Here is a 26,027-nt window from a genome sequence, read left to right as displayed (position 1 = left end):
GACAGAACAGCCCACACATAGCCACAGCCGTAACAAATGCTTAAAACATTTATTAGACCAGCAGTCATTAATAACAGGAAAGCACAAATATTGTTTTTAAATCTGGCAAAAACTTGTTTAAAACTAAAAGTCAAAGTCATGGAACTGAATTCATCTTTTTATACCCATATTTTGGCCTGCACACCGGACCAGTCTGAGAATTCAGAAATTAACGAGACATAACATTCAATCACTAAAACAATTTTTTTCTAAAGCAAATTAAATAACTTCTTTAATATTTCTTCCCTTTTTTTTTGTCAAATAATAAATGTGAAAATTTGTGGATAACAAAAAATATTACATTGTATGAGGAGCTTATGGATGCCAGTAGATGAAATAGGTACTGTACACTTTTTCTTTTGCTGTGAATAAAATCTTGATAGAGTTTCTACCAAATCTGAAAATGTCCACAGTGTGTCAGAGAATAGAACTGAACTGAGATGTTTTGTTTAAAGTAAAAGAAGGAAAAGCATCATCCTCTTTCCTTGTGAACGTGCAGCTCAAGACCAAATAAGGCTGCAGCATTGTCCCCTGTAGTGATAGCACTAATCTAATGCATTTGAAAAAAAAAATCATAATATGACAAGATTTAGCATCTCTTTTTTCTAATTCATAAAGAGGTTAATGGTTGTGTGTCTCTGTCATGGTTAGTCTATACCATAAATGAACTGCTCTTAAATTCATTTGTAACTGCACCAAGACCACTGTCTCAAAAAGCCCCTTTTACATTAGTAATTAATCAGATCGACTCGCCGCAGTTTGCCACAGTTTTCAGGGTTTTCCATTAGGTCACAGTACCTGGTACTTGGTACTAAATGGTGCCTGCTTGGCCGGGCTTCGAAGTGATCTGAGCAGGTACTAAAATGTGATGTAGTCAGACTGCATGCCACCAACTGATATGTATATATGTATATATATGTATATATGTATGTGTATATACATACATATTAGGGGTGCAACGATACTCGTATCGATATTGAACCGTTCGATACAGTGCTTTCGGTTCGGTACACATATGTATCAAACAATACAACATTTTTAATTTATTTTATCAACTTTCCTTCTGACGGTGCTGTCTGTGTTGAGCGCTCAGTGGATCTGCGCTTGACAGTGCAGCCTAGGCAGAGTAGTCGAACACAGATTCACTGAGCACAGGGCAAGCTAGCGAGACAGAAGTTAAGCTCTCCTTGCAACATGGCAAATTGAACCTCCCCCACCCTCATTCAGATCTGGCGTTTGGAACTATTTTGGTTTTCATGTGACGTATGACCCTGAAGGTAAGCCGGTCATGGACTAAAGTAAAACAGTATGTTGGATGTGCCACGCAATGCTCAATTACATGGGTGGGAACTAGTGTGTTAGCGCAGTTGTCAAAGGAGCTTGCAAAGAAAAGCGTCTGGACTTCTTTAAGTTACTTGAAGACGTTTCACCTCTCATCCGAGAGGCTTCTTCAGTTCTAAGGTCAAATGGTGGAGAGTCCCAGATATAAACCTGGTGGGAGTGTCCCCCCACAGAGGGACAAAAGGACCCCCTGATGATCCTCTAATCGCCTGAGCCAAGGTGTGGAACTGGGTGTGGGTCCCAATCAGCCAGAGTTTCGGGTGAGTTCATTGTGAAACCTGGCCCCACCTTATCATGCGAATTCCTGAGGTCAGATGGCCCAGGATGTGAGTGGGCGTTAAGGCGTCTGGGAAGGGATCTCAAAACTGGATTATAGATGGCAGAGAGTTGGTGTCGTAAACCACCGCCTCTGTTCAAAGATGGTCGCTCACAGTGGACATAGATGGCTTCTTTCACTCCTCTTTCAAACCATCTGTCCTCTCTGTCCAAAATGTGAACATTGGCATCCTCGAAAGAGTGTCCTTTATCCTTAAGATGCAGATGGACAGCTGAATCTTGTCCTGTGGAGGTGGCTCTTCTGTGTTGTGCCATGCGCTTGTGAAGTGGCTGTTTGGTCTTTCCAATGTAGAGGTCTGGGCATTCCTCGCTGCACTGTACGGCATACACCACATTGTTAAGTCTGTGTTTTGGCGTTTTGTCTTTCGGGTGAACCAGTTTTTGTCTGAGTGTGTTGCTGGGTCTGAAGTACACCGGGATGTCATGCTTGGAGAAAACCCAATGACCTGGATGACTGAGAACCTTCACAGACATGTTAGCGCAGTTAGCTCGTTAACGTGTTGGCCGTCCAGCCCCACACACAGGGCAATCCGCGGTAGCTCGTTAACGGAGATTTGCCGTGTTGTGGCATTAACCTCATTTCAGATTAACGCTGACAGCACTAGTGGGAACACAACGAATATGACTGCACATTTACGCCGACATCATCCTAGTGCAAAGACAAGTGGAAGCAGACAAAAACAACAAGCAGGCATGCTACAAACTTTACCGGAGTCAGCGGTTAGCACATGATTCTCCTTATGGGGACCTGATATGTTTAATATGCTGCTGAGAATATAGCCCAGAAGAAGCGTATAGTATAGCTTTTATTTTGGAAAGAGCCATTCCTCTGTAATAAACTCTCTTTTCCAAAGATGAGTGATTCCTCAATCAGATACAGGGCTCGCAAAATCGCTAGCCCGACGTCCCGGGGCTAGCGATTTTTCCAGTCGGGCTGCCCTGCCCTGCCCGTCGGCCTATCGTAGGAAGGAAAAATATATCTCAATGCTTTTGCATTCTTTCGGAAATGTAGCTGGGTAATTATGTCATTGGCATCGGTGAGCCACTGTGAATATGTGACATATTGAAATCGCGTTTGAATTTGCGCTTGTTTTTTGCTTTCACTTTGCAATCGCACGAACTGTGTGTAGAGAGCGACAGCACTGATTGGTGAGTGATGATAATTTGCGCACCAATTCCTCTGACATCATCTTAACAATTGTTAGCTTACTATGCAAACATGACAAGTGAAATCTCCCGCAGCAAGCTTAAACATGTGAGAGGTTGATCGCGCAGAGAATCGCTGAGCGTTATGTGAGTGCATGTGTAAAAGCAGCAGGATATATATTTTAGTTCTGCTGAGCCAAATAAGACAGGTCAGGGTGAAGAAGTGACAGCCAAAGAAAAGCTTACCACAAAACGGAAACGTTATGACAAATCAGACTATAAGGCAAAAAGAAAGTGCAGCTTTATGGTTTCATGGACAAAAGAATTTCTGTGGCTGCAATATGACGAGCTAAATAACCAGGGCTGCACAGAAGTCGTCCGCAGGTGCGTATTCGCTGTCAAAATAAAAAACGCGCACAAGATAAGAAGTTGCAACGCCTGTTTGCATACATAAGATTTTCTGGAGGAGGACAGACATTTGTTTAGAACTCTTAAAGATGTCGAAGAAGCTCCTTTAAGCAGTTACTTTGGTGTTCCTCCACCTCCAAAGAAATGTCAGAAGGAGTCCAAACCACAAAAGAAGCGCGTATTCTCGGACAAGTGGTTGCAGGAGGTGAGCTGGCTTCAAACAAATGATGAACGCACAGAGATGTGGTGCAGAATGAGCTGTGAAAATTTAATAAATGACAAATTAATAAAAAGGCATGAACATTTTTTTTGTATCGAAAAAATATCGAACCGTGACACCAAAGTATCGAACCGAACCGAACCGTGAATTTTGTGTATCGTTGCACCCCTAATACATATATATATATATTAGGGGTGCAACGATACTCGTATCGATATCGAACCGTTCGATACAGTGCTTTCGGTTCGGTACGCATATGTATCGAACGATACAACATTTTTAATTTATTTTATCAACTTTCCTTCTGATGATGCTGTCTGTGTTGAGCGCTCAGTGGATCTGCGCTCGACAGTGCAGCCTAGGCGGAGTAGTCGAACACAGATTCACTGAGCGCAGGGCAAGCTAGCGAGACAGAAGCTAGGCTAGTTGCAACATGGCAAATTGAACCTCCCCCACCCTCATTCAGATCTGGCGTTTGGAACTATTTTGGTTTTCATGTGATGTATGACCCTGAAGGTAAGCCTGTCATGGACAAAAGTAAAACAGTATGTTGGATGTGCCAGCAATGCTCAATTGGTGGGAACTAGTGTGTTAGCGCAGTTAGCTCGTTAATGTGTTGACGTCTTCCAGCCCCACTCATGAGGTGATCCGCGGTAGCTCGTTAACGGAGATTTGCCGTGTTGTGACGTTAATGTCATTTCAGATTTACGCTGACAGCACTAGTGGGAACACAACCAATATGACTGCACATTTACTCCGACATCATCCTAGTGCAAAGACAAGTGGAAGCAGAGAAAAACAACAAGCAGCATGCTACAAACTTTACCCGAGTCATTTAGACAGCCGTTAGCACACGATTCTCCTTATGGGGACCTGATATGTTTAATATGCTGCTGAGAATATAGCCCAGAAGAAGCGTATAGTATAGCTTTTATTTTGGAAAGAGACATTTCTCCATAATAAACTCTCTTTTCCAAAGATGAGTGATTCCTCAATCAGATACAGGGCTCGCAAAATCGCTAGCCCGACGGGGCTTTTTTCCAGTCGGGCTACCAAAATCTATCTCTGCCCTGCCCGTCGGCCTATCCTAGGAAGGAAAAATATATGTCAATGCTTTTGCATTCTTTTGGAAATGTAGCTGGGTAATTATGTCATTGGCATCGGCCACTGTCAATATGTGACATACTGAAATCGCGTTTGAATTTGCGCTTGTTTTTTGCTTTCACTTTGCAATCGCGTGAACTGTGTATAGAGAGCGACAGTACTGATTGGTGAGTGATGATAATTTGCGGACCAATTCCTCTGACATCGTCTTATCAATCGTTAGCTTACTATGCAAACATGACAAGTGAAATCTCCCGCAGCTTAAACATGTGAGAGGTTGATCGCGCAGAGAATCGCTGAGCGTTATGTTAGTGCGTGTGTAAAAGCAGCAGGATATATATTTTAGTTCTGCTGAGCCAAATAAGACAGGTCAGCGTGAAGAAGTGACAGCCAAAGAAAAGCTTACCACAAAACGGAAAGGTTATGACAAATCAGACTATAAGGAAAAAAGAAAGTGCAGCTTTATGGTTTCATGGACAAAAGAATTTCTGTGGCTGCAATATGACGAGCTAAATAACCAGGGCTGCACATAAGTGGTCCGCAGGTGCGCATTCGCTGTCAAAATAAAAACCCGCACAAGATAAGAAGTTGCAACGCGTGTTTGCGTACATAAGATTTTCAGGAGGACAGACATTTGTTTAGAACTCTTAAAGATGTCGAAGAAGCTCCTTTAAGCAGTTACTGTGATGTTCCTCCACCTCCAAAGAAATGTCAGAAGGAGTCCGAACCACAAAAGAAGCGCGTATTCTCTGAAAAGTGGTTGCAGGAGGTGAGCTGGCTTCAAACAAATGATGAACGCACAGAGATGTGGTGCAGAATGTGCCGTGAAAATTTAATAAATGACAAATTAATAAAAAGGCATGAACATTTTTTTTGTATCGAAAAAATATCGAACCGTGACACCAAAGTATCGAACCGAACCGAACCGTGAATTTTGTGTATCGTTGCACCCCTAATATATATATATATATATATATACATATGTATATGTATATATATATCTTGGGAGTCATTTGCAGTGACTCCCAAGCTAGGCTAGTGGCTCCAGCAGATCCTGGGAACAACATCGGAGATCTCTGTCCAGAAGAGCGCAGTCCTAGGAACAGCTAAGATACTGCGCAGGACCCTCAAGCTCCCAGGCCTCTGGTAGAGGACCCGAGCTTGAAGGATTGACCGCCCGCAGGGGCAAGTGGGGAATAATATATGTATATATATACTTCAGTTAAGTTGCATCCGATGTGGTTTTCTTCTGCTGTAAAGAGTTGGCTTCAAGGTTCGATGTCTTGTGCATTCAGAGGTGCTTTTCTTCATATCTTGGTTGTAACACGTGGTTATTGGAGTTACTGTTGCTTTCTTTTCACCTTGAAGCAGTCTGGCCTTCTTCCTCTGACCTTTGATATCAGCAACACATTTTCTTCTGAAGAACCTCTGTTTACTGGATATTTTCTCTTACAGATGACTGTGTGGGAAATGCCAGTGGATCAGTGCTTTCCGAAATACTGAAACCAAAACCAACAACCACGCCACATTCAAAGTAAATGCTTGGTTTAAACTTCAGCAAGTATCCTTAAATTTTGACTGTACCATCCAAATGTCTCAGCAGAAATCGAAATATGTTTTATCAATACTATGTTTTCCAGCTTTGGTAAATATTTGTTTTAATGTGCAATATTTTTGGCTCATGTGCAATTATTTTGGTCCCAGTCTGTTTCAATGTTTCCTACACATACACCATGTATATAGTTCCACTCCCATATGTATACATATACACTGCTTTTTATTTTATTATATTTATTTATTTATTTATTTTTTCCCGCCTTCGTTGTATATTGGTTTCTCTTCTTCTTACTTTAAACAGACCACTAGCTTCAATAACACTGTTGAAGCTAGTGGTCTCTTCCAATTTTAGCTAAAATCGCAGTACTTTAAGGTGAAACAAGCAGAAGCAGGTTTAACAAATGCAATAAAAAGAGAAGAGTGAGGTGCCACCTTTATTATTTTTTCAAACAAATCAGGATGAAACCACTGCAATTAGCTTAAAGTTTTCCAGACAATATTGGACAAGAAGACATCCCAGCTAGTCCAGACATGACTGTGCTTCTTTAGATGATCCATCACATGAAAAAGCTCTGGCCTCTGATTTTAATATCAGGTACTCTGAGATGCTTTTGCTAAAGTGATATTGTGATGGTTATTTTTCATTTTTATTTCATCCAGACAAAGGACTGATGTTCTCCATGGTATAGGACAAAGGATGAGCTTAAGCCAGAAGTATACATTGTCCGTCCATCCTTTCATAATCAATAATCGCTGCTGCTCCTACAGTATTTGTCATTTTTTTAACTAAATATGCACACAATGAGATCCTAATTAGTCCTTACGCAAAAAGGTCAAAGTCATAGTCACATTTGCTGTTTTCTGTGCTTGAAGACCAAAGTCAGGATAGTACTTAATCAGGGAGATGCTCTTTACCCTCGTAGCCCACACTGAGGCTATCCTCCAGAGACTGACAAGCATCCTCTAATCTTTGTGTAAGTAGTTTGGGCTCATTGTCAGCCAGAAAAAAGATGAACATCTGTGCATAAGATGGCCTCACCCCTCCCTCCATCACTATGAATATCTGCACCCGTGCAGTTAAAATAACTTCCCTGGGTTCTACCATCAACACTACCCTCTCACTCAATATGGAACTCAGTTGATGACTCAGGAAGGTAAACACTATTGTGGCCTTATTGTCCTGCAGGGTGTGTAAAAATAAAGTGCTGACTGACCACACAAAGATCAAAGTGTAGCAGCCCTGTGTCAACAGCCCCTTACTGTATGGACGTGAAACCTGGATCACCTAAATGAAGCGGCTCAACTCGTTCAACACGCGGTGCCTCAGAAGCGTCTTTGGATTCAGATGGCAGGACCGCTTTCCAACAACTGGCACACCAACCATCTGTGCTCGGTGGCTTGTAGCTATGATATTGGCATGACATGACGAGGGCCAAAGTATTGAAGATCGTGATATTTAAAATACCACAGGTTCAAATTCAAGATTTGTTTTTTTCTTTGTGCAAGTTTTTTTTAAGTGGAAGGCTCACATATTTTCTATCATGACATATCAGACATTGGTTTTATGGAAAATTTTAGAAAAAGGGAAATGAACACTGTGGAACAGATGTGATGACTTTGTGGAAATCCATTAAAAAACTGTCTGTTAATCACACCATCATACTGGCTGTCACACCGCCCGTTGTAATAAGAGGGCCAAGCCATGAACAAGGGAGGGCAAAGGACTTTTCTAGAATTCATTATCCAGAGACCAGATGTCCCCTGCTAGGGAGTTGGCACAGGCCTGAATGGTCCAGGTCGCCTGGGCAAGCTGGTTGCGGAACAGCTCGGCGTTGGCCTCTGGGCTGGCAGACTTCAGAGCGTCGAGGTGGCTGGACAGGGCTTTGAGGGTGTGGGGGCCGGAGCCCAGCAGGATGTGGCGAAAGGGGCTGTCTATTGGAGAAACGTAGGGTGACAGGAAGTTCCTTTCCACCTATAGTAACAGGAGGAGGAACATGGAGGAGTTTGTTAAAAGTGTTCTGAGTCACCAGACTTTTCTGTCATATAAAAGGAGGCGATTAGCAGCTAAAAAGAAAACTACCTTGAATACTATTGCACTTTACAGTAGATAAAAAGTAATGGAGTAAAATAAAATATGACGTATTCCATTTTAAATATGACACAAAAGTAACTAAACCACACTAAAATATATAAAATCCTTTGGCCAAAAGCTCAGATAGCAGCTTAGCTTTAGCTTTATTATTGTCTCCACTTTATAAGCCAACACCTCATTAGCTGTGTGGATTCACCAGTTGAATTAATAATTATCAGTTTAAATGAAGGAAATACAATAACAGCAACAGGTAACTAACTAGTAACCTGTTTTTTTAAGCAGCTAGTTAGTTTTAGCAGGTAAGTTTTAGACTAGGTGTAACTTGAGTTACACATTATCTGCTATAAAAACCTTTTTTGTACCTTTTTTCCTTTAACATATATTTTATGTTATGTTGCGCATTCCATGAGGTATTTCAATTACAGTGTTTTATTTATGTATTTAATTAAAGAAGGCTAATGTTTAGAGTTTAGGACACTATGTCTGTCTACTGAGAATTGCTAAGATATATCCATATTTTCCACAGAGTATCTCAGGAAGAATTACTGAGTGTTGGAAGCCTTACCGTCATGATGCGGTCATTGATCATGCGGCACATCTCCGTGTTTTCCAGGTCGCTGTTTTGGATGTCAGCTGTCAATATGCTAGAGACACGGTTGTAGGAGCCAGAGGCCATGACCAACCACTGCCCAGTCAGGGTCTTGGGCAACAGCTGGGGCTGCAACTGGAAACAGACAAATATGCAGGAGTGATTTAGTTTTCACAGTAAACTCAATTTGGTAACTGGACGTGCAAGATCTGACCAGAGTCTGGGCAAATGAGTAAGAGAGGTGACGTTACTCTACATCTCTTCAACTTGCTTTCAACTAGATAAATAGATTTCATTTAACTAAATATAACATTTCTTTTTTATGTAGTTGTTAATGAGTCCTTAATTAATAAAATAAAAAATGTAATTTCAAAATAATCTTCTTTTACTCTAATTAAGTCTTGGATTAATTGTTTACGCTTTGCCCGATTCTGCTCAGAGCCCAAAGCGAACTCAGCATATCCAGGCTAAGACTGAAGACTATAAGACTGAAAACAGCTACAAAATAAATAAAGTTTAGTCTATTTGAAGGCAGAAAAGAAAGGCCGGCAAAATGCCAACTGTGTGACTTAGACCTAATATCTCAACTCTTAATCTCTCAGACTCACTATCACATCTCTATCATCCAACCTTCCTTTATCTCAAAAGTTTTTGAAACAGTACTGGTAAAACAGCTAAGTGATCATCTCCAGAGGAATTGTTTATTTGAAGAGTTTCAGTCAGGTTTCAGAATTCACAGCACAGAAACAGCTTTAGTGAAGGGTACGAATGATCTTCTTATGCCCTTTATTGCAGCCATTAGAGCATGCTGTAAGTGTGCTGCATTGATTTGAATCATATCCATCTAATACAGTACAATTTGTTCATGTAAATGGGAAGTCTTATTTCGCACACCAAGGTTAATTATGGAGTTCCACAGGTTTCTGTGTTAGGACCAATTCTGTTTACATAACACATGCTTACATAAGCCCTGCAACAGACTGTTGACCTGGTCAAGGTATACTTCCCCATGGTAGCTGGGATATGCCATTAGGATAGATGGCTTAACTTGTCCTCCCGTAACACTGTGAGGAATCTTGAAGTCATTTTTGACCAGCAAATGTCCTGCAGTGTGTATATTGAACAAATATGTAGGACTGCTTTCTTGCATTTGTGCAATATCTCTAAAATTAGAAACATCGTTCTCAAAGTAATGTTGATATACTAGTTCATACATTTAGTACTTCTAGGTTGGACTACTGGAATTAAGCCTTCAGTTGATCCAAAATGCTGCAGCCAGAGTATTGACAGGGATTAGAAAGAGAAAGCACATTTCTGATCATGGTTATGCAAGAGGTTTCTATTGTTAAAAGGGAGTTCTTCCTTCCCACTGTCGCCAAGTGCTATCTAATAGGTGGTCGTCTAACTGTTGGGGTTTTCTCTGCATTATTGTAAGGTCTTTACCTTACAATATAAATTGCCTTGAGGCAACTGTTGTGATTTGACACTAACTAAATAACTAAAAATGAAGGAGAAGTGAAACTTCTTTGTAATACAGAAACCTTTTAGTTACCTGGATAGGAAGAATTCCAGCTTTGAAGTACAGGCCTGTGATCAGATAGTTGTTGTGTTTCTGGCATTCCAATTACATGTTGTCAACAGCGAAGTCTCAGAATGACCTCTGGTGGACAAACTATGTAACATCAACACTCATAACATGGTTGAAGTGTGTTTCTCTCTTCCCTGTTTCTTTTTTTTTTTTAAAAACTTGTTGTATTGGCATCATTGTATCAATGTCAATACTGATATATCAGCAATGGTCAAGTTGTTCCTGATTTCTTCAGCCCTGCTCTCAACAAGGTAAATACTATCTTGATTTACAAGGACACTGGTGAGCACTCACCCTCTGAACAGTCTTGACCTTCCCATTAATCTGACCCACGCGGCTGCGTATGAGCTGGTTGTACTTCTTCAGGTCCATCTGCAGCAGGTGGTCATGGACCAGCCTCAGCGCTATGTGACCTGCAAACTGGCCCGCTCTCACAGCCAGCTGAGGAACCTGGCTGGCTGTGACAGAGTTCAGGTTTTCTCGGGTGTCCAGGATTGTGCCAAAGTACGGGTAGTCCTGAGGAGCCACACGGGATGTTTTAAGAATTACTCTCAGATCTACAAAGTTGGCATTAGTTAAAAGAGTTCAGAAACTATTTAAGAACTTGTAGTACAGAAGAATTCACTTACTGAACTTCCAGAGTGGAATCTGAAAGCGACTGAGGGAATGCCGGAGAAGGCGAGGAAAGGATACGCAGCACTGTCCATCCTCAGAGGCTCCAGACTTCAAAATCAAACGCAAAAAAGAAGAGTGAGAATGACAGCAAACAAAGGCTGTGATAATCATCACTGGCTATGCTTCGTTGTCTTTAATTCGACGAACTCACATAACAGACTCCCAGTTGTTCTTTCCAAACTGAGAAAGAAGAGACTGGTTCTTGTCGTTATTCAGCTGAGAAGAAAACAAATACTTTGATTAAACTCTCGCAAATTTCACAAACCAAAACTAACCAGAAGAATTATTTCTACTTGTAATAAGCGCCACCTGGAAGTTTGATGCCTTCTGTTGTGTGTTTGGCAAAGGAGCTTTAAAAGGAAAGTGGGGATTTCAGCAGATGATTAACTCACTCTGGTGTGAGTGGGTAGGATTTGTAGTAAGACTTCATCAAGACCTAGATCTTGATGAAATTGAGTGGGGAACATGATCAGTGCCGTAGGCATATTTGGTGTTTTGGATGTTTCTATTGTGTGTTGCAAGTTTAATTGAAAACTTTGTGTTTGTTGGAGTGTCTCTACTGTCCTTTTTTAAATTTTTTTTATTTACTTGTAGTTTTGTTTTAGTTACACCGCCTGGTCGTGCAGGCTGTTGTAAAAGATTGCGAGGGAGTCCTGTGAGAGCGGTCCAACTTCTTTCTTTACTTTTTTTTGGCTTGTGCCACTTCCCTCTGCAAATCCATTACAGGTGACACACAGCACTTATTCCCAGCTGTGCTGAGACCCAAACTGTTTGCGGTGCTTGGTTCACGGGTGAATTGATTGCAGTGTCTCTAAAACAGGGTGTAAGGATTTGCAGTGCAGCTGAGATGTTAGTAGAATTTGTGGTTAACTGGGAATTAATGGGAAATTTTATGTTTAATTGACAAAACAAATAAAACACATTTATTTCATTTACATCTTAGTGGTCTCTACTGAAGAGATCAGATGTGATGTTACCTCTTTCAGAGTGTTTTGGATCAGGCTGTGCAGCAACAGACTGGCTGCTACTTTAAATCCATCCTGACCTGAAAAAAAAAAAAAACAACCCTAATGTTTAGTTTTCATGATGTTGCCTAATTTAGTCTTTTAAGAAGATGCATAAGAGGAAACCTGAACACTAAAGAGGTATAAAAAAGTCTCCATCCAGTAAATACCTGTCACAATGCCGTCCAGGTTGATGTAGGCGACTGCTTTCATGCTCAGAGAGGACAAATAACCCTGGAACAAAGAAATAGCCAAAATAAATTTATACTCAGCCACTTTGTTAGGTACATCTTTTCAAATGTTTGCTCTCTAATAAGCCAATTTATGCATGTAGACATGAACCAGATGTGAGATGAAACTGACAAATGTGCAGCAAATGCTTGATGCTATCATGTCAATATGAACCAAAATCTCTGTGGAATTTTTCCATCACTTTGTTGAATATATGACATGAAAAATTAATGCAAATTAAGTGAAAAGAGGTGCAACCCAGTATTAGCAAGGTGCAACTAATAAAGTGTACTAAATAGCGTGTATTTACATGAACAGAGTACACTCATTATTAATGCAGTTTTGCCTTGCATTTCTCACCTCCAACCACTCGGTGGCGCCAACACTCCCATACTCTCCCGCACTCCAACTGGCAAACACGATGCTCCTCCTCGGTTTGAATCCATCTGACAAAGTGGAAACACATTTAATAAAACTAATGAAGCCGGCGCGTTTTTTAGCTGCTCAGTAACAAACTTTAGCGTCTGGTGTGAAGTTTACATCAATTTCATTACTGTTACTTATTCATTTGGGGGTTTTTTCCCCCCCAATTCAGTTTTATTTATAGCCAACATATTTATAGCCACAATATTTACAGCCAAATTGCAAGCTAAAGAACATTGTTGTTACTGAGAACAACAATGTTCTCAGTAATTGTTTTACTGAGAACATTGTTGGCGTGTTCTCAGTAAAACAGAGAACACGCCAACAATCAGACTTAATCAGAAGCACTTGGTGACAGTGGAAAATAAAAACTCCCTCTTAACAGCAAGAAAAATCAGGAAGAAAAAGAGGTGGGTAAAGAAGCACTCAGTGCATCGTGGGAGGCCCACAGCACCATACCTAAGGGAGGATTAGGGATCACGTGATCCAGCCATAACTATAAGCTGTAGCAAAAAGGAAAGTTTAAAGCCTAATCTTAAAAGTAGAAACAGTGTCAGTCTCCCAAATCCACCTGGGAGCTGGTTCCAAAAAAGAGCGCCCTGAAAGCTAAAGGCTCTGCCCCCCCATTCTCCTTTTAAATATTGTGAGAACCACAAGTAGGCCTTCAGACTGAGAGTCAAGTACTCAGCCTGGGTAATTACATACTGTGATGTCTTTAAGATAAGATGGGGCCTGATTATTCAAGACCTTTTTTGAGAGTGTTAAGGTTTTTGAATAAGATTCGGGATTTAACATGAAGCCTGTGAAGCAAAGCCAGTATCTGAGAAATGTTTTCTCTTTCTAGTCCCTGTCAGTATTCTGGGTATCCTTTGCATAGCAATGAAAATGAATGATATGCTTTCCCATGATAGTGCCTAAGAGAAGCATGTATAAAGTATCAACAGGTGCTCACCGTTCTCCACCATGTCAGAGATGGAACGCGCCAGCTCTACGAGGACGCTGGTGCCCACGGTTGATGCTGCAAAGCCCGGGCCCCACGCATCCCTCTGGGCCCCAATGACCACGTATCGATCTGCAGACGGTCACAGGACATTCATCACTCACATCGTTTCCATATTTCCTGATCACAGGATCTCTCTCATTATTCATCTTTGCTGTACCTGCATCCACAAAGCCTTTGATGACCCCAAAGACATTATTTATCCTTTTCTCAGTAAGGACATTGTTGACTTCCACAGTAATAACATCGCTCTCATCTCCGAGTCTATTGATGCTCCCCCAACCATCTGGCTGAGTTCTACCCTTGAGCTGCCTGTGGGATGCAGACAAACATCAACCCTTTATTGATGCCCTGTTTATTACAAGCTTCAACCATCTTTCTGATGTATGATGTTTATGAGTCTTACCTCAGAATTTTGGTTCCCATGCCTGTTGTGATAGTCTGAGCCAGAATATTTGGCAGGCCTGAAGACTGTACAGGTGGAAACTGGGTGTAGTTGAAGGAAGGGAAGCCTGGGGTGTAGGGATCCCCAGAGCCCATGTGGACCTGTGGAAAACAGAAGAAAAACACAATGCAGTGCAATTGCTTCCTCTTAGCAACAGTATTAGGTTTACAGACTTTAGAGTTCGTAATACATGTCAAATCAGTCTTCATATTCCCTGTCTGTCTTTTTGTCTATACTTCTACAGAACCTACCAGCAATACTGTATGACCAGGAATCAAACAATTGCCAGGGAGTTATGATTTGTTTGGTAGCACCCTCACTTGCTCAAAACTCCAGAAAAGCTCCCACTGCATCCCAATTCTTTGAATCTTGAGAACATCAAACAAACTAAGCATGTAGAGCACTTCAGTGGCTTTTATTCCAGTACATTTTAAAACTGCCCTCACTCACATGTCCAAAGAGTGAAGTATCATTTCCAATAGGGTAATCAATGGGGTCTGGGTAGATCAGCACAGCAGAAGCGTTCACTTTGGCTGCATTGGCTACCTATAAGCAGAGAAACAAGGCAATGGAAAATTAAGTTCACCAACAGTAAAGATTTTTGCATAAATCCATCCATCTTTTTGTAATGTTTCATGCAAAAAGAAGTAAACTTAAGTCCCACAATCACTAAACTGCTATCACTAGTATGACCTCAGATTTACAAAGTACCCTATTGCCTACCCTGTCACATCAGCTGTAAACATGTCACTTCTATGTGTGAATCTGTGCCATTTAGCAAAACAGTCTCTCCTGAATTTATGCAGAAAATGTTCTCCAAGCTTTATTTCATCACAGCCTCATGCAGGAAAGAGGGTGAAGAAATGTGTAGAGAACTCAAAGCTTTTTACACACAAAAAAACAAAAACAAAAACAAAACCAGATTTAAACTGGACTAAAACTTCTGTTTGATATTTTGACATTTTCAAATTGCAATTTAGGGACATGGCAGATTTGCAAGGAACTACAACACGCACAGATATTACCCAAGTCACCCCAGGAAAAATTATTCCTGTTTGAATAGTTTACTAATACAACTTTTGCATCTTTTTAAGCATCCCACCTTCTCAGCAAAGCTGATCCTTCCAGCTCTGACCAGCATCACCCTGTTATTCATGTCGATGTTCATGTCCTTCAGCTGTTGGAAGTCATCTTCCTGTCCATAATGGGCATACAGCACTGCACCCTGGAGCCATCAGAAACAGAAATGTCACTGCAAGTGTCACTGTACATTTTTCCTACTCATAATTTAGCCTTCTGATTACCCTTGCTGTTCCACTTGCGCTGTAGGACAGGAAACCTGTTGGACGTTCCTCGGAATCGTTCTTGAAAACTATTCTGTTGTATCCAGATGCTGGGGGGTCCTGAACCTTGACAAAGTACTCATCAGTCCAGGTCTTCATGCCGTACTCCTTAAACTTCTTTATCACCTCGTTCCCCAGATCTTCATCACCAGGAGAACCAGCCCGGTGGCTGCTACTGCTCAGCTGACTGTGAACGAACACAGGGAAAACAAATGGAGGCAAGAAAACAGGGCCCAGTTATTCTCTTTTAAAACTGCAATGCACATAAAATTTGTACAGCACTGTACATGCAGTGTGTGGGGTTTCTATTCACCTTAGTGCAATCTCTAAGTTGGATGTATTTAGTTTATCACCAAGCAGTTTTCTCACATCATCCCAGTCCATGAAAGGGACAGCACCAGTCTCATGGGTAATATCATCTTCAGAAGGTGCACAGGAGCAATTCAGATCCTTATTCTTATGAACCAGGTTGCCAGTCAAATAGCCTGAACGTGGTAGTCATTTAAAATGAGGAAACAATTACTAACAAGGAAAGGGAACACACCCAAGACCAGACCATAGCACAGAGTCAGCATTTTAAAATACCAGTGAGGGACCAAGAGACCTAAAGTTTGTACACTATCAACGCTTACACCTCCAGACTAAATTTATGGCTATAAACTGTCAAACTGTTGCTCAGATGAATGCAAGGTCAAAGCTGGGCTATGTTTTTCAGATGATAAAATTATACTTTGTAAGTTTTCACACACACATGGAAAATGTTTTAAAAAAATTGCAACTTTCTAGGCGTATGTATCTCCTCAGACAAACAGAAAAATGCCAACTATGCCATCCTCCCTCTCTTACCAATGACAAATGTGAAGACGATAGTAGCTGCCATGAAGCAGAGGTTCTTGGTTGTACATTCAAAGTTTTGAGCCACGTGTGGTTGGCGGTTTGACTTGTGACTAAGGTGGTCTTCGTCGCCATTCTCTCCAACCTCCTCATTCATGTCAGACGACTGTATCATCTCCACCTGGCTGGTGTCACCTTCCATATTATCAGGCAAGTTGAATCGTGTGTAGGAGTGTGGTTCACTGTTAAACTAACAAAACAGAAACAGAAAAGGTCAGGGTAAGCAAAACATATTATTTCAGTAACTACCAAAGAATATAGAACCTGGGTGGGAATCATAGACAGCATGCCCACTGATCCAGTTCTGTTTTCTTAATATATATGTTACCACGAGTCTTCGATTAAACAGTTTCAAACGCATTTCATACCACTGCTATGCTGACGATACACCGTTTTACTTTTCTGTTAATCCAAAAGCCTCAACAGTCTCTCCTGCCTCAGTGAATGTTTCACTGTCATTACTGATTGAAAGTCTTCAAATTTCCTCCATCTCAGTGCCAAAAACTGAAGTTCTTGTGTTCGGCCTCGACAGTTCCTCTAAGCAGGTCAGTCGTTACACCAGAGCAGTTTCAGTGCAGCACACTAGCAGGCTAGTGATTCGCTACATGCGGTAGGTGGTAAGTTAGATTCCGATTTTCCATTTGGATTTAATTTGTATTATCCCCCAAGACAAAAGTGTCTTGGTTTGTGAATTGGATTTTGGTAGAGTGTCCCTGTGCCAAAAGAAATACTGCACAGTGAAATGTATATTTGAAGTAACCTTTCAGTTAAGAGGTGGAAATGGAAACATAAATAAATAAAGGATGGGAATCAACCTTAATACTAAGCTTGTTATTTTAAGATTTATCTTATAACACTCAGTGAATACTTACAATTTGGGATATCGCTGATCTTGCTTGGTCCATGGCTGCTTCAGAGGATTCTGAGAAGATAAACCAAAAAGTTAGACTACTCCAGCCACAGTTAAGTCTTTAAATGACAGGCATTTTATCCTCCAAAGAGACTTAAAGGCAGGTGGTGCGTGAATATAACTTTTTATTCAACTTAAATCCCTCACAGTGCGAGCAGTGGGTTGCTGCTTTTCACTTGCAGGAACATCCAAAGAATATATCCCATGTCTTGTCATTGGTCCGATTCTTCTTATCCTAAAGGCAGAGCTGGCAGGGGAGCAAAAGGCAAGTGTCCTGCACAGGTCGACACACAATGACACCACCGACTCTTTGGTCTCGCCCATCATGGTGGCGAGGTAGGAATGGATAAACTGTTTCTGTGGGCTGGGTCGATTTATACTCATAAGGAGTTGCGATCAGGAGTGCTTGTAATTGATTGATTGTTTGATTGAAATCTGTGGGAGCCAGAATTCTGGATGTTTGTAGGGGATCAACTATTTCCTTCACTTCACAAGATTACAGAAGAGAGTTTCTGATCACTCAGGATTGTTTTTCATTAACTCATATGTGATACTGCAGAGCCATAGAGGCTTTCCACTGCTGGCTGCTCATAGAGGAAGCACATGCAGAATTCTGCTGTGGATTTAAAGTTATCAGACAATGCATGTGACTAAAATGGACAATGAGTCTAAACTGGAGGGCGTAAAATGCACCTCTTGTCGTTAAAATACAGGGGGGTGGAAGCTGAAAAAACCCCTGCAACATTCATACTGCAGTGACATGTGGGCCATTTAAGGAGAAATTACGAAAGGAATAGCACAACAACCACAATAATAATAATAAATAAATACAAATAGAAAGTTAAACTTTTTCTGCTCAGCAAACAGTTGAAACCTCGACCTGGTTTCCCAGGTCAAAACAATTCACGCTACGACTGCAGAAACTGTCCAGCACACGGACGGGTGTTGATGTTGTTTCCACGGAGAGTCGTTGTAGTCACTCAGACCGTGTCTTACACAGTGAGAAATATAAATCTGAAAACTAATCTGATTAGTACATAGTCGTGATCAAACAGCCACATAATGCTCTTTCCACGACACAGACTACACTACACCAGAGTGTGTTTTCCCAAATTAATGAGAAAATGAAACAAATGCACAACACTTTTATGGCACTTACGTTTATCCTTATCTAAATTCTCTCTTATGTGTTGCATGGCGAACTTACTGTGTCAGACTGTTGCCTCTCTGTCCCCGATGTCAGCATCATAAATCGGGGGACGCAGTTCTCTGAGCAGGAAGATCTTCAGCGCAGTTGGGAAAGAAATGGGCGTGAAAGGGCGAGATCACGAGTTTGGAGTCACCGCTCAGTGGTAACATACTTCCTCTAATTTTTTTCTAACGACAATATTTTTATTTACATTGTTTATTCTAACCCTTGAGTAGGCAATGGGCGGATCGCGGTCCGGATCTGGACCCAGATGACGTTCTGTGTGGAACCAGACCGTTTATATTTTACTCTGCGCAGCTTTCCACGTACTCACGGTAAGGTTATTTTTAATGTGCGCAGCTTTTTCTTTTGTGTTTACGGTAATCGACGTGCGTACACAGGAAGCAAACGGGTTAATCGCGTACGTTATAAGCCATACCACGTGACATTACTCAACCAATCAAATAATTTCTTCAGTTGAATAGGCGCATTACGTGTGTGCGAAAACAAAGTTTTGTACTGAATGTACACATTATGGGCAACACTATCACCATAATATTAAAAAAACTACCTACTGTTATTAACATTTTGGAAATTACTGCTCCTGATAATTATACTTTTATATGAAAGGTGATTAAAAACTATTTATAGTGAACCCTGCCACTGATGAATAAATAACTCAATAAATAAACACATGGTTTCTGTTTCAGTGCCACATGGTTGAGGACCATCTCCCCTGCTTTGACAGGTCTGCACAGATTAGCTCCAATGCCGAGAAATGTGTTTCGTATTTGATTCAGATCACTTTATTAAATTCATGCATAAAATCAGGGCTTTGCATTGTTTTTTTGTTTTTGTTTTTTTGTTTTTTTGGGGGGGTTTTTTTGTTGTTGTTTGTTTAATGCAGCTGATTATTCCAAATCTTTATACACTGGTGCTTCTGTAAAAATCAATCAGAAATTTCTGTATCTATCACAGTATGAGATATTTTAGCTAGTGAGAAAAAAAAAGAAGCTCAGGTTTGAACACCGCAGCAGCAATAGTAGAAAAAAAAAACAGTTTTCCTCATGGTAAACTATAGAAAGTCATTGACTTATTGTCATCATACGGCGCTTTTAACAAATGAACATTTTATGGGGGGGCACAGAGGCACAGAGGCAGGCACAGAGGCCGGAGGCCCGAGGGGGGCCCTCGGGCCTCCGGCCTCTGTGCCTGTGGCTCGGTTCACTCTGGCACAGCTGGCTGCCGGCAGAGCCGGCGGGCACGCCGGTGCAGCCCCCTCTAGCTTCTGCCCGGTGGCTACTGGGTGACCCCTCATCTGGGGATCCTCAGCCCTTCCCATGAAGGTGGCACGGATGCCCCTCCGGTGGTCCTCCTTGGGCTCTTGCACTCTGGGGCCTCTGGATGTCTGGGGCCTGGATCTCCTCCATGCCTGCTTCATGCCCTGGGGGACGGGGCTATGGCTCTCTACATCCTCTAGCAGACCATTACATGGGGAAACCATTTGAATACAAGCGCGCCGATCCACACAGGTGTGCACATGGGTGTTCACTATTCGTAGACTTAAATCACACCTTTCTTGGCTGCTACTTCAAAGCACATTGTGCGCTGTCTGTCCTGCGTGCTGCACAACAACATTCAATATTTAGTATTTACTGCTGTTTTCACTTAGCTAGATTAATGCGATGGTGTTGTGTATAGTATGTTGCATTGTTTTGTTTTGTTTTTTGCTTGTTTTCTATTCTTTTTCTCTCAACAGGTGATCCCGGAGATATTTTTTCTTCCCCCCTTTCTCACTGTCCCTCTCCCCTTCTGTTTTTCTTTTCCTTCCTCTTTCTTTCTCCCTTTCCTATCCCTCACTCATGTCTGTCCCGTCTGTAACAACTGAAAATAAAATAAATAATAAAAACAAAGGTCGATCAAATGGACCAATACGGCAATGCCATGATGATCCATTTGGCAAAATAAATCCATTGGGTATCCTTGTTGGTCTTCAGACAACAATTCTGACGGCTAAAGAACCAAATGGGACAGGCGGAAAAAAAACAAAAAAAACAAAAAAAAAAAAACAAAAAAAAAAACAAATGAACATCGTGGAAACAATATGATGACTTAGTAGATATCCACTGAAAACGTGGTGATTAATCACAACAGCACTGCCTTGTTGTAATAAGAGGGCCACACCATGAACAAGGGAGGGAAAAGGACTTTTCTAGATTTCATTATCCAGAGACCAGATGTCCCCTGCTAGGGAGTTGGCACAGGTCTGAATGGTCCAGGTCGCCTGGGCAAACTGGTTGTGGAACAGCTCGGTGTCTGCGTCGGGGTCGGCAGTCATCAAAGAGTCGAGGTGGTTGGTCAGAGCTTTGAGGGTGTGGGGACCAGAGCCCAGCAAGACGTGGCGGAAGGGGCTGTCTCTGGGAGAAACGTAGCGTGACAGGAAGTTCCTTTCCACCTATAGCAAGAAGACGGACATCATGAACGAGCTGGATAAAAACCAACGTTATCAACAAATTTATTGGACAGACCCGTCCTTTGAAAAGCAGAAAGCAGCAACTAAAGACTATCATCTATTACACTTGACTGTGATTAAAATGTGATGTATCCCATTTAATATACGATCCAAAGGTAGCTAAACCAACACTAAAGTTGTAATTTCAGCTAATCAAAAGCAGAGGTGGCAGCTTGTGAAATCAACTAAACTTGATAGGCTGAGTTTTTTTCCCTTACCGTCATGATGCGGTCATTGATCACGCGGCACATCTCGATGTCCTCCAGGTCGCTGTTCTGGATGTCGGCTGCCAGCGCGCTAGAGGCACGGCTGAAGGAGCCAGAGGCCATGATCAACCACCGCACTGTCAGAGCTTTGGGCAACATCTGGGGCTGCATCTGCAAGCACACAAACATGCAGGGATGACTTTTCTCCCTCAAACTCAAGTTAGTAAGCTGGACATTCAAAACCTAACCACAGTTTTGTGTTCTATGATGAGAGGAGTAACCAGGCAAAACAAAAACTGATTCAAAACTGATCATTTTTAAGTTGATTGATGAAAAACACGACAACAGTCAAGTTACTCCTGATTTCTGCAGCCCTGCTCTCAACAAGGTAAATACTATCTTGATTTACAAGGACACTGGTGAGCACTCACCCTCTGAAAAGCCTTGACCTTCCCATTAATCTGACCCACGTGGTTGCGTATGAGCTGGTTGTACTTCTTCAGGTCCATCTGCAGCAGGTGGTCATGGACCAGCCTCAGCGCTATGTGACCTGCAAACTGGCCCGCTCTCACAGCCAGCTGAGGAACCTGGCTGGCTGTGACAGAGTTCAGGTTTTCTCGGGTGTCCAGGATTGTACCAAAGTACGGGTAGTCCTGAGGAGCCACACAAGATGTTTTAAGAATTACTCTCAGATCTACAAAGTTGGCATTAGTTAAAAGAGTTCAGAAACTATTTAAGAACTTGTAGTACAGAAGAATTGACTTACTGAACTTCCAGAGTGGAATCTGAAAGCGACTGAGGGAATGCCGGAGAAGGCGAGGAAAGGATACGCAGCACTGTCCATCCTCAGAGGCTCCAGACTTCAAAATCAAAAGCAAAAAAGACGAGTGAGAATGACAGCAAACAAAGGCTGTGATAATCATCACTGGCTATACTTTATCTTTAATTAGACGGACTCACATAACAGACTCCCAGTTGTTCTTTCCAAACTGAGAAAGAAGAGAGTTGTCCTTGTCATAGTTTACCTAAGAAGAAAAATGTTTTGATTAAACTCTTGTTTTATTTTACAAATAAAACTGACCAACAGAATTATTTCTGCAGAAGAGATCAGCTGTGGAGTTACCTCTTTCAGAGCGTTTTGGACCAGGCTGTGCAGCAACGGGCTGGCTGCTACTTTAAATCCATTCTGACCTAGAATAACAAGACCAGTAATATTTAGTTATCCTAAAAAATAAGTGATGCTTTTTGCATGTGTATGTAAAAGTTTGACATTAAACAGCTTCATGGGTGCAAGACGTCTGCATCCATGGCAGCAAATACCTGTCACAATGCCGTCCAGGTTGATGTAGGTGAATGCTTTCATGCTCAGAGAGGACAGATAACCCTGGAGCAAAGAAATATCCAATATATGAATGAGACACAATCACTAATAATTATCCTCCTCAGAATAAGTCTATTCATTTACGTCTTCTTTAATGGGCATTTGTTTTTGGTCTACATCTTTTGACTTATTTGAGCTATCCTAAAAAATCCTGATGTACGAAGTAGAAAACATCCTGGGCTTTCCATCAATATCTCATGCATTGGGGGTCTCTTTTAGCACCAAAGACGGATGAAATCGCAAAAAAGTTAAATGGGAGAATTTATTTTTGTTGAGTAAAAGAAAAATGCAGCTAATCTAAACCTTTGCCATGCACTTCTTACCTCCAACCACTCGGTGGCGCCAACACTCCCATACTCTCCCGCACTCCAGCTCGCAAACACAATACTCCTCCTCGGTTTGAATCCATCTATCAAAGTGGAAACACAATTAATCAAACTCATGAAGCCAGCACGTTCTTTAGCTGCTCAGTATCTGACGTGAAGTGTACATCCAGGAACATTTTATTTGGAAATTAAAAACCAAACATCAGCTGCCGACAGGTGCTCACCGTTCTCCACCATGTCAGAGATGGAACGCGCCAGCTCTACGAGGACGCTGGTGCCCACGGTTGATGCTGCAAAGCCCGGGCCCCACGCATCCCTCTGGGCCCCAATGACCACGTATCGATCTGCAGACGGTCACAGGACATTCATCACTCACATCGTTTCCATATTTCCTGATCACAGGATCTCTCTCATTATTCATCTTTGCTGTACCTTCATCCACAAAGCCTTTGATGACCCCAAAGACATTATTTATCCTTTTCTCAGTAAGGACATTGTTGACTTCCACAGTAATAACATCGCTCTCATCTCCGAGTCTATTGATGCTCCCCCAACCATTTGGCTGAGTTCTACCCCCGAGCTGCCTGTGGGATGCAGACAAACATCAACCCTTTATTGATGCCCTGTTTACTACAAGCTTCAACCATCTTTCTGATGTATGATGTTTATGAGTCTTACCTCAGAATGCTCATTCCCATGCCTGTTGTGATAGTCTGAGCCAAAATATTTGGCAGGCCTGAAGACTGCACAGGTGGAAACTGGGTGTGGTTGAAGGAGGGGAAGCCTGGGGTGTAGGGATCCCCAGAGCCCATGTGGACCTGTGGGAATCAGACAGATGAAAAGATGATCTTAGAGTGGATCATGACATCTTTTCAAAGGTAGCTCTAATCAAACTAAACACATGAACCCCATTATTATTGTGGTTATCATTTAGATTACTGCACTGGTAGAGGAAGCGCAACTACTTCCTCTTATGAACAGTGCTAGGTTTAAATGCACTTCACAACATGTGTATTGTCAACATGTCGAACATCTGTCCTCTCATTTCATATTTAAACAACAGTCTTCACCTTTCCTTCAGTTTACTCATCTAAAGTATTTTCCCAGGTGATTTACACCTGAGGAGTAAAAACTGTCTTTACTCACATGTCCAAAGAGTGGAGTGCTCTCCTTGATCGAGTAATCATCAGGGTCTGGGTAGATCAGCACAGCAGAGGCGTTCATTTTGGCTGCATTGGCTACCTGTAAGCAGAGAAACAAGGGAATGGGAAGCTAAGTTCACCAACAGTAAAATTATTCGAATCAATCACATAATATAAAACGAAGTTTCATGCTAAAAAGAGGAAGCGTCAGGCTTTGTTTACATAATTTCTTCTGCAATTAATAAAGTATGATTCAGTTGGGGAGAAAGAGGATGAGATGGAGATGACAAAGGACAATGCAGTGATGGAGGAGGCCGATGAAGGAAAGGAGGAGAAAGATTATGAGAAAAGTATGAAAATATAAATCTGCAAATCTTAAAAGGTCATATAGTTCGGAAGGTCTCGCCTGTACAGAATCACACACACACACACACACAGGAATTCTCAGGAAAATGGAAAATTCTAATGGAATTCTACTGAAGGTTAAGAACAGACGACATCTACAAATATTGACAAGTACCGCAGGGAATAAAGTCCTGTTCAAATGATGTTCCATCTTATTTTGAAACCACCCACCTTCTCAGCAAAGCTGATCCTTCCAGCTCTGACCAGCATCACCCTGTTATTCATGTCGATGTTCATGTCCTTTAACTGCTTCAGGTCATCTTCCTGTCCATAATGGGCATACAGCACTGCACCCTGGAGCCATCAGAAACAGAAATGTCACTGCAAGTGTCACTGTACATTTTTCCTACTCATAATTTAGCCTTCTGATTACCCTTGCTGTTCCACTCGCGCTGTAGGACAGGAAACCCGTTGGACGTTCCTCTGGTCCATTCTTGAAAACTATTCTGTTGTATCCAGATGCTGGGGGGTCCTGAACCTTGACAAAGTGCTCATCAGTCCAGGTCTTCATGCCGTACTCCTTTAACTTCTTGAGCACCTCGTTCCCCAGATCTTCATCACCAGGAGAACCAGCCCGGTGGTTGCTACTGCTCAGCTGACTGTGACAGGGAAAACAAAAACTGGTTACTTATTGTTAAAAATACAATACACATAACAAAATGTGTGTAGTGCTGCAGTGCATGGAGCTTCTATTCACCCAAGGACAGCGTCCATACTGGATGTAGTCAGTTTTTCAGCAAGAAGCTTTTTCACATCATCCCAGTCCATGAGGGGAGCAGCACCGGTCTCATGGGCGACAGAAACGTCTTCATAGCCGAGAGGAGAGGATGCACAGGTGGGAGCCAAATCCTTATTCCGATGGACCAGGTAGCCAATCAAATAGCCTGAAAGTGGCAATGATTCCAGATAAGGGATGGGAACAGATCAACTGAATTAAGTGACTCAACTGACTATAAAACCACAGCTTCCTCTTTTAACTTGCTTTCTTACCGAAGATGAAGACGAGGATGATAGCAGCTGCTATGAAGCAGAGGACCTTGGGTGTACATCCACATTTTTGAGGGACGTATTGTTTGCGGCTTGACTTGTGATTGAGGTGATCTCCAACCTCAAACGGCTCATTTATGCCAGATGACTCTATAATCTCCACATGCCTGGTGTCATCTTCCATATTCTGGGCAGGTCGAATCATGTGTAGAAGTGTGGTTCACTGTTAAACTGACAAAAACAAAAAATCATGGTAATCAGAATATATCACTTCTGTATTTTCCAAACGACATGAATGGTTTGTTGATGGGACCCATGACATCAGGACCCGGGTCACAATCTTTTCTTTTCTGTCAGGCATATTTAAAATAAAGGGTTTGTAAACCGTATCTAACAGCTCTACCAGTTTAGTCATAAGTCATAAGACCAGCTTGTGATTTCCCACGCTGTGAAAAATGTAATTTTCCTTCTTCATTAACATGCCTCTAACAAATAACTCATCATTTAAATGTGCCAATTGCAGTTGCTGTTTTA

General features: G+C 41.8%; 2 protein-coding genes across 4 annotated transcripts; both read right to left on the bottom strand.

Annotated features, from left to right (window-relative positions):
* Positions 1-6,572: 6,572 nt before the first annotated feature.
* On the bottom strand, positions 6,573-18,779 carry LOC146498164 (transferrin receptor protein 1-like). 3 transcript variants are annotated; one of them, XM_085140540.1, is made up of 18 exons: positions 18,553-18,779; positions 17,308-17,357; positions 16,388-16,625; positions 15,855-16,026; positions 15,503-15,728; positions 15,301-15,423; positions 14,649-14,744; positions 14,160-14,299; positions 13,914-14,065; positions 13,706-13,825; positions 12,691-12,776; positions 12,270-12,333; positions 12,073-12,140; positions 11,247-11,311; positions 11,050-11,143; positions 10,715-10,936; positions 8,809-8,967; positions 6,573-8,123 (listed from the first exon to the last, which is right to left on the bottom strand). In XM_085140540.1, exons 2-18 carry the CDS (start codon positions 17,338-17,340, stop codon positions 7,881-7,883), a joined length of 2,301 nt encoding a protein of 766 aa, XP_084996666.1. In that variant the 5' UTR covers positions 17,341-17,357; positions 18,553-18,779; the 3' UTR covers positions 6,573-7,880. The 3 variants fall into 3 exon arrangements, with proteins under 3 accessions (XP_084996666.1, XP_084996665.1, XP_084996667.1); XM_085140539.1 differs by lacking the exon at positions 18,553-18,779 and adding an exon at positions 18,505-18,523; XM_085140541.1 differs by lacking the exon at positions 18,553-18,779 and adding an exon at positions 17,493-17,830.
* A 1,900-nt stretch (positions 18,780-20,679) lies between these two features.
* LOC146498163 (transferrin receptor protein 1-like) lies at positions 20,680-25,718 on the bottom strand. Its single transcript, XM_085140543.1, has 16 exons — positions 25,497-25,718; positions 25,204-25,390; positions 24,880-25,105; positions 24,678-24,800; positions 24,106-24,201; positions 23,638-23,777; positions 23,392-23,543; positions 23,184-23,303; positions 22,957-23,042; positions 22,573-22,636; positions 22,376-22,443; positions 22,213-22,277; positions 22,019-22,112; positions 21,684-21,905; positions 21,265-21,423; positions 20,680-20,989 (listed from the first exon to the last, which is right to left on the bottom strand). Exons 1-16 carry the CDS (start codon positions 25,696-25,698, stop codon positions 20,747-20,749), a joined length of 2,247 nt encoding a protein of 748 aa, XP_084996669.1. The 5' UTR covers positions 25,699-25,718; the 3' UTR covers positions 20,680-20,746.
* Positions 25,719-26,027: the final 309 nt, after the last annotated feature.

Source organism: Neolamprologus multifasciatus, chromosome 18, assembly GCF_963576455.1.
Source record: "Neolamprologus multifasciatus chromosome 18, fNeoMul1.2, whole genome shotgun sequence".
NCBI classification, from domain to species: Eukaryota; Metazoa; Chordata; class Actinopteri; order Cichliformes; family Cichlidae; genus Neolamprologus; species Neolamprologus multifasciatus.
This window is presented reverse-complemented; position numbering and strand designations above follow the sequence as displayed.